This window comes from Trametes versicolor (assembly GCF_000271585.1).
Source record: "Trametes versicolor FP-101664 SS1 unplaced genomic scaffold TRAVEscaffold_2, whole genome shotgun sequence".
Lineage (NCBI taxonomy): Eukaryota > Fungi > Basidiomycota > Agaricomycetes > Polyporales > Polyporaceae > Trametes > Trametes versicolor.
In genome coordinates, this window is record NW_007360322.1 from 698,179 (window position 1) to 710,131 (window position 11,953).

An 11,953-nucleotide genomic window follows, 5' to 3' on the forward strand; every position below is an offset into this window, starting at 1 on the left:
CCCTCCCTCCCCCTCCCCCGCTGCCCATCCTGTCCCTCTTCACTCCCTGCGTCGGATGCTGAAGCTCCAAGTCTCCTCGCCGTCGCCGGATACGTCTCACCCCGCAACTCCGACTCTCGCGGAACTCAGCAGGAATGCCTCCGTCATATCCTCCTCCAGCTCGAGTTCCACAGTCGACCTCCCCCTCCCGACTCCCGTGCGGCCGCGCCCTATGCGCAACTTCTCGGCTCCGCGGACAAATTTGAGGTCGCGCAGTCCGCACTCTCCAACCACGCCGCGTGGTTCGCGACCACCCGCCTATTTGACGCGCGAACTGGGAGTCCAGGAGGATGACCAGACGGCGCTCAAGCCCCCCGCCTCGCGCGCGCCATCGAAGTCGCGCAATAGTTCAGTCAACGGGAGGTTAACGGCCGATGATTTTGAGTTCCTCGACGAGCTCGGCGAGGGTTCATATTCCACTGTGAGTCGCACTGCATGTCTGCGTCTCGTCCTCGTCGTGATGAATGTTGCGTAGGTTTACCATGGACGGCTACGCTCTACCGGGCAAGAGTTCGCCATAAAGCGCATAGATAAGGCGCATTTAAAGAGGCACCAGAAAGAGGCGACCGCATTAGCGGAGAAGAATACCCTCGTCCGTTTAGGATCCGGCCATCCTGGCATTGTTCGCCTACATTGGACGTTTCAGGACGAATGGAGTCTATGTGAGTCATTTTGGTGTTACTTCACAAATATTGACCGTGCGCTCAATTTCTATTCCCCTTCGTGTCACAGTTTTCGTGCTCGACCTGGCAAGAAATGGCGAGCTACAAACACGACTCGCCCGCATGGGTTCGCTGTCCATCGAATGCGTGCGCTACTATTCAGCGCAGATCGTCGACGCTTTAGCCTACATGCACTCTAAAGGAGTGATTCATCGGTGAGTTCTGCCGTTTATCTGATTCGGAGACCGGGAAAGCCAGCGGTGACCACACGGTCATTCCGTGAGACGCGCTTCCGCCCGATGTGTGCTTCTCGATACCCGAGCATTGCAGCTCAATTCGGGCAGCGCGCATCCGGCGGCGACACCGGTATCAGAGTGGTTAAAGAGGCCGCTCGGGTGCGCGACTCCGAACCTTGCGGGATGTTCCGCAGCCTACAAGCCCAAGCACAGTCCGAGACGAGTCAGTTTTTGTGACGCTACTGCAATTTTTCCTTCCTGCTCCCTCCGTAGATATTGAATTTGAAGGCAGTCGGAGGCATTTTTATCGGTTGTCGGTTCCGGCCAAGACTCTCGCCCGCACTTTGAAATTTTATTGACCGCCCTCGTTCGCGCTAGGGATCTTAAACCCGAGAACCTTCTGCTCGATGACGCCCTCCGGATAAAGATTACCGACTTCGGGACGGGCAAGATTCTAGATTCTGGCGGTACGTGCCTTATCCTTATCGGCAGATTCCGTTATTAACCCCGCACAGGAGAACCCACCAAGACATTTGTGGGCACCGCACAGTATGTTTCGCCCGAGCTTCTGGAGCACAACGAGAGCAGCAAGAGGTAGGAGGTGCAACCTCGGAAGTCACCCTCACACCATCCTAATGCGAAATAGCTCGGACTTCTGGGCGCTGGGCTGCATCATATACCAGATGATTGCGGGTCGGTTTGTCTTTCGGGGCTTGTCCGACTGGCAGAAGATCAAACAGCTCGAGTATACCTTCCCGGACGGGTTTGACGAGCAAGCGCAGGACCTCGTCAAGAAGCTTCTTGTGAGCATCAGGTTTTTGCTTTCCTTTCACACGAAGCGCTCAACAACTTCCAACTCCCGCAGGTTCGTGATCCTGACCAGCGATTAGGTGCTGGCGCTCCTGGGAGCGCATTCGATATCCAGGCGCTTCGCGATCATCCGTTCTTCGCGTCCATCAACTGGCGGACGCTATGGACAGTCGACGCGCCTCTACTTGAGGCGGGGTTGGTCAAGAAGGAGACGCCACCGTCATCCGCCATGATGCGTTCTGCCTGGGACGCGCTCGTGAATTCTGACAATGAGGACGCCGTTGAGGATGACGAGGTGAGCTGGGAATCGGACGGCGAGGGCAGGGAATACAGCCTCAGCCCAGGCCAACCGAATGGCCACCATCATACGGAGGCTATCGGGCCATTGGGCGAGAAGCGAATCACTTCGCTGCACCCCCTGCCATTGGCGTTTGTCGAAGAGGAGCGCAGCGACTCCAGCGAAGGTGTGCGCTTCGTAGCACCGCCGCAAGCGGACTCTCCGATTCTAGATGACGAAGGCCGCGATACGGTCAACGATGAGCTGGAGTTTTCCGGCTTGGCACGGTCGCCCCCTATAGACGTTCCTCGCGTCGCGGGTCCTGGGTCGCACTCTACTGGGTCTGCCACTAGCTCATCAGATGGGAGTCCGGTGGACAAGCTTGCAGCTGCAATCGAGGAAGCTGCACGAGGGCGGAATCGGGCGCAGACGCCGATCCAAGGCAACGGGCTCTGCGATCCGGAACTGTAAGTTCCATCCACTTTAGGGATTTGTGCTGTCCCGCTCATGCTATTGGCAGGAACTCGTTAATGAACCCTGGGGAACATATCATATTCAACACGACGGTGGAGCCCGGTGGTCCGAAACGCCGCGCGAGTCGGTTACTCGCGATGGCGGTCGCACCGAAGAAGCACCGGCCTCGGGAACTCGTGTTGACGTCCCAAAGGCTGTTGTGCGTCAAGCAGAAGCCGGGCCGGGGTGTGCAAGTGCGCACGGAGCTTTTCGTACGCCCGTCGGAGAAGGAGAAGGACCTGCGCAGCCTCGTATCGTCGGTCGAGGCCAAAGGCGAGCGCGAATTCGTCGTCATCACGGTCAGTGCACGTCGGTCTCAGGGGGGCAGAGTGGACCCTGATTGGTCGAGTGTACAGCCGATAAAGTCTCACTGCTACGTCGCGGCGAGCGCGTCCATCGCGTCGACCTGGATCCGGAAACTGCGCGAGGTCGTGGAGACGTCCCCAGTGGCGCCGACCTCGACCAGCGCGAATGGCGCGAACGGCCACAGCTCGCATCCTGGATACCGCCTACGCATCAACTCTCGGACATGACCACATGTCTCTCCCTTTTTGTTTATCTCCGCTGTTCTGTCCACGCATCTTGTACTGCTAGCACACATTCTCCCGGGGCTGCTGGGGTTGATGTTTTACTGCTCGGGTCTCTTTCTTTTTTCTCTTTCCAGCTCTGGACATTCATGCGTCGATATCACCACCGTGCGACGGTTCGACGGTCGCGGACAGGTATGCACACTGACACGTAGCACAATCACACACACACTATCGTATTACGACTTATAACGTAGCTGTAGGAGTAGACGTAGCTTACATATACACAAACAATGGATGCAGATTCTGATTCGGAGGCGAGAACGGCGGCATCAAAGTTTGCACTTGGCACCGGCGTACCGGCATCCAGTTGACGCACACGCGCGCGGTCCGTGTCGGAGTGACGGGGACGCGCTGCTTTCTTCCTGCTTCCATCCGCGCCTCGCTCTGACTCTCTCTGCGCGCTGGATGTTACGTCGGCATTTGGAGTTGTGACCGACTCGGGGTCTTTTCTTGACGCTGCCCTATGAGCATGCAGTAGCTTCTCACGACAGCAGTCTGGGCAGGGCTTGCTCAGGCTTGATCAACGTAACCCAAAGAGCTGCGCGCTCAAACCCAGTATATCAAGTTTTAATGAAATAATCGCCATACTTCCTATCGACCCAGCAGTGAGTACCCTCTCTCCTCAAGCATACCTGATGGACACCCTCCCGCTAGAAACCTTTCAGCGAATACTGTGGCGATCAGACCATAGCGGGGCGTCACATGTCACAGGGGGGTCCCCGCCCCGCTATTTTTTGGCCGGTCACTGGTCACTCGGGGTTTTTGGGCCCTAAGCGCCCAAATTTCGCTCCGACACCGGCGCCAAATCACCATATATGGTAATTTTGGGCGCCTCCCCGCACGCCCGCTACGTATCAAACCGGTCACACGTCACAACCGGGCCCGCTATGGTCTGATCTCCACAGTATTCGCACTGTGGGCCCCAGAAGTAGCGAAAGCCCGTATTTAAAGTGGGCTTTTCCGCGGTCCGTCACTTTAAGTGACGCCCAGGTGACGAAGTGCGAACTGTATGCGAGAATCTACAACTTATGGAAAAGCCTGTTAAAGTGGTAAATTTCGTAACTTTTGCATTGTATGTTCGAGACCGCCAGCGTCTAAACACGATCACATCCTCTAGCCAATGAACCTGCGCTCGGGCCCCACACATGTACATGTACCAGTAAGTAACCAGTAACCAATACCTATTAACTATGTGTACCATGTATTTTCCTCCATAACCTGTGTTTCCGCGCGGGACCGTGGCAGTCGAATGGGCAGGTGGTTGCGAACTTGCAATCGTGCCTGCGCGTAGCCGAGTCGAGCGAGCGCGGGTACGAGTACTCCGGGTTGGGCGTGTCTCCACGCGCAGAGTCATTGTCGGGCTCGGGGTTGTGACAGCGTGGGTGCGGGTGCGAGCACGAGCATGCGCGTGCGCACGAGGGCCGAGTCGAGTGAGAGTGGCGAGGAATCGAGTGAGAATGGCGCGGCGTCGAGCGGGTGACTACGCCAGCGGGTGTGGGTGCGAGGTCGAGTGTCGGCGTGTGCGCGGGGTCGGGGGGCCATTGTTTTCGGGGTTGAGCCGCGGCTGACCTGCTGCAGCTCCTGCGTGACCCGCTCCGAGTGCGAGAACATCAGCGATGTCTACGGCACGCTGCCCTGCTACCGCCCGTTCTCGGGGCCGCCGCTGCCACCGTCGTTCCCGTGCGGCGAGGATCCGTTGCTGTTCGACTTGGAGGTGCTGGGGTGCTTGCCTGGGAGGCGCTTCTCGCGGTTGCGCTCGCTGCGGCGATCCTGGAACTATTCGACGTCAGCAGTGGCCAGGGGGTGAGGAGGGGGAGAGTGGAAGAAGAGAAGGGAAGGCATAGTACTCACGATCGTGTAGTAGGAATAGCCGTCCGCGTTCGAGTTCGGCCAGTGCTCGTCCGTCCGCTCGGAGTACCTGCAATTGTGATCGTCGCGGGTCAGCGGCACGCCCGGGCCCGTGCTAAGATACGGGGACAGGAGGGTGCGAGGAGAGGAAGGGACTGGTATATGCTACGTACTTGTGGAGTGGGCGTCCATCTGGCGCGAGCGGCAAGAACGCGATGTGCGACACCGTAGGCATTCCCTCCTGGTGTATTGCCTACTTCTCGTCCTGGCTCTTGCGCACTGGCACCTCGTCTGTCCCGCATGAAAACGAGAGCGGAGGGCACAGGCGCCGTGCGCGTGCGCACACATGAGGGCCGAGTCGGGCGAGAGTGATGCGGCGTCGAGCGGGTGTGAGTGCGGGGTCTGACGTGGGCGTGTGCGCGAGGTCCAGCGTCGGCGTGTGTGCGGGATCCAGCATCGGCGTGTGCACGGGGGTCGGGTGGCCATAGCTTTCGGAATCGAGCGGCTCCGGGCCAGAGTAGATGTCAAGCAGTCCGAGTTGGCGGTCAGCGGTTTTGTAGTCCAAGAGCGCGGTGTACGGTGTGGAGTCGAGCGATCGGTCAGGGTGGGCTGTTGGACTGGGGCGAGTCGACGTGGGGATGAGCGAGACGAGCGTAGAGTCGAGTGCGTAGTGACGGGGTGGGGGCATGCATCAAGGGTGGGCATGGGCGTTTCGGCGTTGAGAAGCCGCGGGTCCGCAGTCGTTGTCGGGCAGCACTAGGCGCAGAGTGGGACAGAAGGTCGCGGGCTCAAGCAGGTGTGGGCTCGAGTGAGACTGGCGCGGAGTCGGGGTGACGTGAGGGTGGATGCAAGCACAGGGTCCAGGGAGGGCCAGTGTAGGAGTGGGCACAGGGTCGAGCAGTTCCAGACGGTGGCGGGGCGGAGTCAAGATCGGGCGAGTAATTTTGTCCGTGGGTCCACTGCTGATCGGTGGCTTGTGGTCTGTGGGCGTGGTTTTTTTTTATTTCTTTTGCTTGGGCACTGGGGGTGGGGGCGAGCAAGTACGAGGGAGCGTCTCGGAGGCGGGAAACCACAAACGAAAGATGTGTATACATGCTATACATTAGTGACTTGCAAGTCCCGGCTTCAGGCCGTCAGGCCGTCAGGCCGAGCCCTAAACAGGCCGAGCCGGGACGGGATTTTATGAGGGCTTAGGAGGGCCTGACGGCCCGGCTTGCTTGGAATAGAGGCCGGGCCGGGACCTTCAAGCCGCGGCTTGGACCCACAATGCGCACGCTCACCGTGGCTCCGGCCACAATGGCTTCGTCGCATCGCTTGGTACACAGAATGGCACAATGCCGGTCTCGCTTTTACAACCAAGCTGTGGCCATGTTGGAGGATATAAAGCTGCCATCTGCTCGACAGCTTAACTCTCCCAGTTCATCCTAGTAACGGTCATCCACCTCCGTCCTCCACCTCTGTGCTACTACCGTTCTTGCTGCTTTACTAGCTGTCAAATACACTTCAATATGGCAAGCACTCGACCTCAGAGAACCTCTAGACCCACTGCGAAGCTTATAGACGCCAATAACGCCGCTGAACCGGAGACCAACACGCATCGTGAAGCCATAGAGCGGCAGATGCATGTACCGCCGGTAAGCCGCACTCACGCACTGATCTCGTACTGTTGACACTCATGAGCACCCTTATCAGAGAGAAAGCGCGTCTGCAGCCCCTTCCGGTACTAACCGAGGCCCTCAGCACGATACCAACAAGGATCCCGGGGATGTGCACCCGAAGAACGCACAAAAGCAAGTCCCGGATGCCATTTCGAGTACGTCCGCTGCGGTGCCACCTCCCGAGTATAATTCTGAGCGCATATGTGCTAGGTCCCAAGCATAAAGTCACCATGATGGAGATCGAAGACGAGGACGCACCAAGGCCTAGTCGTGTCACCGTACCCTCAAGATCCGCTGCGGCTAAGAGCAGCGCTGGCGAGTCCGATGGGACTGACTCGGATTCCGAAGGGTCCGAGTCCGGAGGCCACGCTGGGGAGAAGCGGAAGAAGACCTCGACGAAGAAGAAGACGAAGAAGCGCCGCAAGGTCGACGGATCAGGCTCAACGACTGCCGATCTGGAGAAAGGTATCGAGATGGTCGACATCGACGCTCCTGCACCAGTTCGCAAGGAGGACAAGGGCCGGGACATCAACCACTTCTTTGGCGACACCTACGGCAGGCAGGATGGGAAGCGGGTCCGGGACTGTTCGAAGTGCAGGTCAGTACCTACATCTGTGTTTGCTCGTTGTATATGATACTCAGGAAGCCTCGTGTATATGCAGTTCCCAGATCACAAGTGAGATCAGCACGCTTCGCAGACACATGCAGGCACACCATGAGGTACGTCGTGTCTCGCCTCGATGAAAGGTGCCATGATTGAAGCTCAGAATATTAGGGTGCTTACCGGGCATGGTGCAAAGCGAACAACTTCGCTTCGATGCTTCCGAGGGACCGCCTGGCGCAGAAGCAAAGCAAAGCAGCATCTAAGGAAACCCAGAGCCGCCTCGATGGTCATCTCAAGCCGCTTCCACCTCAGGAGGTTGTCGTGCCATATACAGATGAGCTCTTCAACGAGGCTGCTCGCGATTGGCTCATCGAAACCAACCAGGTTCGTTCTCTCTGACTTATACATTGTGATACAGCCGCTCACTCCTTACGATCAAAGCCAATTTCCGCACTACAGCACCCCCTCTTTCACAAGATGATTCACATCGCCGCACGCGCAACCAATGGAGTCAAGATTGCCGACCTGCGGAACACGCGCGACGGCATCAAACGTGCATTCAAGCAGCAGATGACTGCCCTCCGCACTAAACTCAATGTACGCTGTTTATCTTAAGTGTGTCGTCGATTCTGACATCCGCTCTGACAGAGTCAGGTCGTCAAGGGTGCAGTAAACCTGACCTGTGATGCCTGGCAAGCCGACACGGCGGACGGTTATTTTGCAGTCACAGGTCACTGGATAGAAGCGAATCCAGCCGATCCAGACCGGTGGGAGCAGCAATCTGCCCTGCTGGGATTTGTGCGGATGAATTGCTCGCACAGCGGCCGCCACCTCGGTCTTGCGCTCTTCAAGGTAACCGAGCGGCTGAAGATTTCCCACAAGGTGAGTCTGATATATTCCGTGTCTGCACTGTGTCACTCACGCTGATTTCTCGCACTGATAGGTCGGATTTGTGACGTGCGACAACACCACCAACAACGACACCATGATGATGCATTTTGCTGATCATCTGTTCGCCTCAACCGGGCGTGCGTACTGCGGTAAGAGCTACCGTGTCCGGTACGCACAATGTAGATTTTGTGCATCATGTTCTCGCTGACATGACCGTGAATGGTGTGCAGGTGCCTTGCCCATATCATCAATCTAGCAACACAAGCACTCCTCGAGACCTACAGTAAATCACTGCACTATGACCCTACCAAACCCGATGCCGATCTCATTGCTACTGCGGGTGGCCGACGCGATGTGGTGGGACTGATACGCTCAATCGCAGTCAAGGTATGTTCTGCAGCATACTATACAATGGTGCTCTCGTACTGATAGGTATCCCGCAGGCCCGCTCGTCTGCTCAGCGCAAGCAGCTGTTCCTCAACATCCAGTCCGACGCTGGGATTGCACACCCTAAGCGTCTACTTATGGATATGCCCGTTCGTTGGTCGTCGACGTACACAATGCTCCATCGGGCAGAAGAACTGCGCGAGGTACGTAGACTCGTATGATGTCCGCCTACCTACCAAGTGACACATATTACAGCATGTGGATACATTTGTCTCGGAGATGGCACGCGCTGAGAAAGACAAGAGGAAGCGCCGAAAACTCGATGACCTGCAGCTAACCTCCGACGAGTGGACTCGAGTCAAGCAGTGCCTTGACCTTCTCGCTGTACGTCTCCGACTGCGAGATTCATGTGTAGTCAAAACTAACCTTTCGTTGTTGATTTCAGCATGCCGACAATGCACAGCAAGCATTCTCGTCTGATCGGGGGCCGAGTCTCCATCTAGCACTCCCCGCTCTCGAAGCGCTGCAGCGCGCATGGATCTCACGAGCCAGCAAATCTAAGTATGCCGAGTTTAGCTCAGCTCTTGAAGCTGGATGCAGCAAGATCAAGGACTACTATGAGAAGACAGCCGAGGCGCAAGTGTACACGTTCGCTCTTCGTACGTATTTATACCCTTCCACAAGCTCGGGGACCTCATAGCTTCTTACCACAGTACTTAACCCCGAGAGCAAGGCTCAATTTGTCTCAAAGTCGTGGGGAAAGGAGCTGCTCGCTGACGTACTAGCACAGGCGGAGGAGACGGTGCGTATTCATCCTAGTATATCCCCTTTACAAAGCTGACTATTTTTTGTTAGTACAAGGAACGCTACCTGGAGATGTATCCCGAGAGCACCGCACCACGTGCATCTGGTCGAAGATGGGCAGGTTCTTCACGCAAGCTTGGCACGCTCTTGCGTGAAGTATCAGACGACGAGTCAAGTGGAGACGAAGACAGCAACGGCGCAGCCTCAGATGCGGATGAAGACGCGGGTAAACCGTGGCGCGCTGACTTCCAGGGCTATCTGAGGTCACGCGATTCCCTCGGCACACTCGCAATTGTCGAGTGGTGGGGTGTGAGTGTCTTGTATATGTCTTATCTACCGTTGAAGTTGACCTCTACAATTACAGAGAAATGCGCATCGCTACCCAGTATGGGCGTCGCTTGCGCGTGACTTCTTGTCCGTCATGGCCGCATCCGTCTCAAGTGAGCGCGCCTTTTCGGCCGCTGGTATCACCATCGACAAGCGCCGCAATCGACTCAATGCGGACATCGTGGAGGCCCTCCAATGCCTCAAGAGCTTGCTCTATCAGCAATTGCTGTTCCCTGAGCTCCCCTCCTCACTCGTCGAGGAGGGAAATCTTGCAGCAGGCGCAGACACCGATGAGGATTATCAGGCAAGTGGTCTTGTTAATGGCAGTCAGGTTACGACTAGTTGGGACGCCGAGCTCTTGGAGGGAAGCAGTGATGTCGAGGACGCCGAGCTGCCTGGCGCTGAGGATGAGGAGGTGTTGGTGTCGAGTTTGGACTGACTATTCGTGCCTATCCACTTTGCGGACTCGCTCCCGGCCAGCCTCACACGTGCATTTGACCTCCCCCGCACATAATTCCTCTTAGACATTTATATGTACAACGTTCCAGTGTTCTTCGCATACGCTAATCCATCCGTCTCAACATACCAGGGGCCGGGGCTTGAGCCGGGCCGGGCTTGGGCCGGGCTTTGGGCCGTCAGTGACGGCTCGGCCTGACTTGTCGCTGGGCCCAAGCTTTCTGAGGCCGGGCCCTAGCCGGGGCTTTCAGGCCGAGCCGGGACTTGTAAGTCACTACTATACATACGTACAATGCTACCGTTTTCTCAGCGCCGCGCGCATCCCTACAGCTTCAGCCCCAGCTCCAGCGTGCTCCTGTAACTCTTGACCTTCTTTCGAAGGAGAGGAGAGGGTGGCAGCTCTAACGCGATGCGTTTACGCGTCTTGGGCGTAAGGTGGCGGCTTGTGTTCGTGTTCGGTATGTCCCTGTAACGCTGTAAATGAGTTGTTGTGTAAGCTGCTCATAGATCTTGCGGTGGAGGGTGAATATACATACCGGCGGGCTCTCAGGCTCGGGCTCCACGAGTGTAGCATCGCCGCCGTGAGGTGCGGCATCATCCGTCTCCTTACTGAGGCAGGCTTCAACAAATGGAGTGATGGTCCCGATTTGTCTCAGGCTACGTCCCAGCCGAAGTGCGTCGTTTCGGCCCTCTATACGGCCCTCTGCATAGCCAAGGGAGTACGCGTCTTTTAGGGCATTGTATACTGTGTCGGCATCGGAGATACCCGGCGATGCACAAGGCGAGGGGGGACAGTGGTACTGCAGAGGCGAAGAACGTTGGTGCTGTGGAGGCGACAGCGAATATTGGTGATATTGGGGGGAGGAATGCGGGGAAGGCGGCTCAGGGGGGTCCAGGCTGGTGCTCCGACGGCTTTCGATAACAGCGCGGATTTCGGGCTTGTTTAACATTGAGCGCATGTATTCACCTGTCCATGTAGATTGATAAATTGAATGAGAATATATAAAATACACGCACTATCTGGCTCGGACTCCTCAGATACTGAAGGACTCCTGGCACCTGGAGAGTTTTCACCTTGAGTGTCCGGTGGTGTCGAAGTTGGCGTGGATTCGGAGGTCTCCTCATTGGACTCCTGTTGGGTTTCTGGCGGTGTCTTGGAACGATTTTCAGCGTGAGATAAACCCTGTGCGTTAGACTAATATGCCGGTATGGAAATATGCATCTTAGAAAGCATCCTAGGGGCTCAGAAAACGGTGCTTACAAGGGGCTGTTGTAGTACCATACTCCGAGACTCTGTTACTGTTGTAGCACCAGGAGCAGCCAAGGCGAGTTTGAATATGACAGAGGTACCGTCCACAGTGAGACTAATGTTGTATGGGGAATTCTGGACAAGGGAGTCCAGCATTCTCGAAGGAGAGACACGAGTGGGAGAGGAAAGCCAAGTTTGCGTTTATTAGGCGCCTGTCCGTACGGCCCAAATGGGCTCTTTCTGGTTGTGCGCGATTACCTAAAGCGGTGAAGGGCGGGGTCGTGTGCGGTCGATGTCAACCTGCATGTGCGCGCATTCAAGTGGCGACTAAGTCTATTGTAATGAATCACACGCTACTACTACTACTACTACATATTTGGTAGGAAAGTTGGACGGCGGGTTCAGTTTGTGAGTAGCGGCGCATTGCACGGCATCTGCGGGGGCGGGAGCACGGCCCAATCGCGCAATGTCGGCGCGCGAAGAGTGCGGTGTCGGTGAGGGCAGGAGTGCGTTGTCGGCGGGGGCGGGAGCGTGGCGCCGGTGGGGGCGGGGGCAGGAACGCGGCCCAATAGTGCGGTGTCGGTGAGGACAGGAGTGCATCG

General features: G+C 56.9%; 5 protein-coding genes across 5 annotated transcripts; 3 read left to right on the forward strand and 2 right to left on the reverse strand.

The window, feature by feature from the left end:
• Positions 1–55: 55 nt before the first annotated feature.
• On the forward strand, positions 56–2,495 carry TRAVEDRAFT_112871 (kinase-like protein; the record flags this gene model as incomplete). The annotated part of the gene is made up of 7 exons (XM_008035926.1): positions 56–460; positions 515–701; positions 772–916; positions 1,316–1,404; positions 1,453–1,531; positions 1,584–1,740; positions 1,803–2,495. 7 exons carry the CDS (start codon positions 56–58, stop codon positions 2,493–2,495), a joined length of 1,755 nt encoding a protein of 584 aa, XP_008034117.1.
• A 1,683-nt stretch (positions 2,496–4,178) lies between these two features.
• On the reverse strand, positions 4,179–5,663 carry TRAVEDRAFT_68969 (uncharacterized protein; the record flags this gene model as incomplete). The annotated part of the gene is made up of 3 exons (XM_008035927.1): positions 4,179–4,903; positions 4,979–5,045; positions 5,233–5,663. 3 exons carry the CDS (start codon positions 5,661–5,663, stop codon positions 4,766–4,768), a joined length of 636 nt encoding a protein of 211 aa, XP_008034118.1. The 3' UTR covers positions 4,179–4,765.
• A 1,639-nt stretch (positions 5,664–7,302) lies between these two features.
• On the forward strand, positions 7,303–7,750 carry TRAVEDRAFT_102244 (uncharacterized protein; the record flags this gene model as incomplete). Its single annotated transcript, XM_008035928.1, has 3 exons — positions 7,303–7,353; positions 7,409–7,621; positions 7,679–7,750. Coding segments are annotated over 3 exons (336 nt in total), but the record flags the coding sequence as incomplete, so codon positions are not given.
• Positions 7,751–8,476: 726 nt separating this feature from the next.
• On the forward strand, positions 8,477–9,905 carry TRAVEDRAFT_80313 (hATC-domain-containing protein; the record flags this gene model as incomplete). The annotated part of the gene is made up of 7 exons (XM_008035929.1): positions 8,477–8,515; positions 8,572–8,718; positions 8,771–8,899; positions 8,961–9,174; positions 9,229–9,317; positions 9,377–9,628; positions 9,684–9,905. Coding segments are annotated over 7 exons (1,092 nt in total), but the record flags the coding sequence as incomplete, so codon positions are not given.
• A 521-nt stretch (positions 9,906–10,426) lies between these two features.
• TRAVEDRAFT_42961 (uncharacterized protein) lies at positions 10,427–11,052 on the reverse strand (the record flags this gene model as incomplete). The annotated part of the gene is made up of 2 exons (XM_008035548.1): positions 10,427–10,576; positions 10,639–11,052. 2 exons carry the CDS (start codon positions 11,050–11,052, stop codon positions 10,427–10,429), a joined length of 564 nt encoding a protein of 187 aa, XP_008033739.1.
• Between the last annotated feature and the right edge of the window lie 901 nt (positions 11,053–11,953).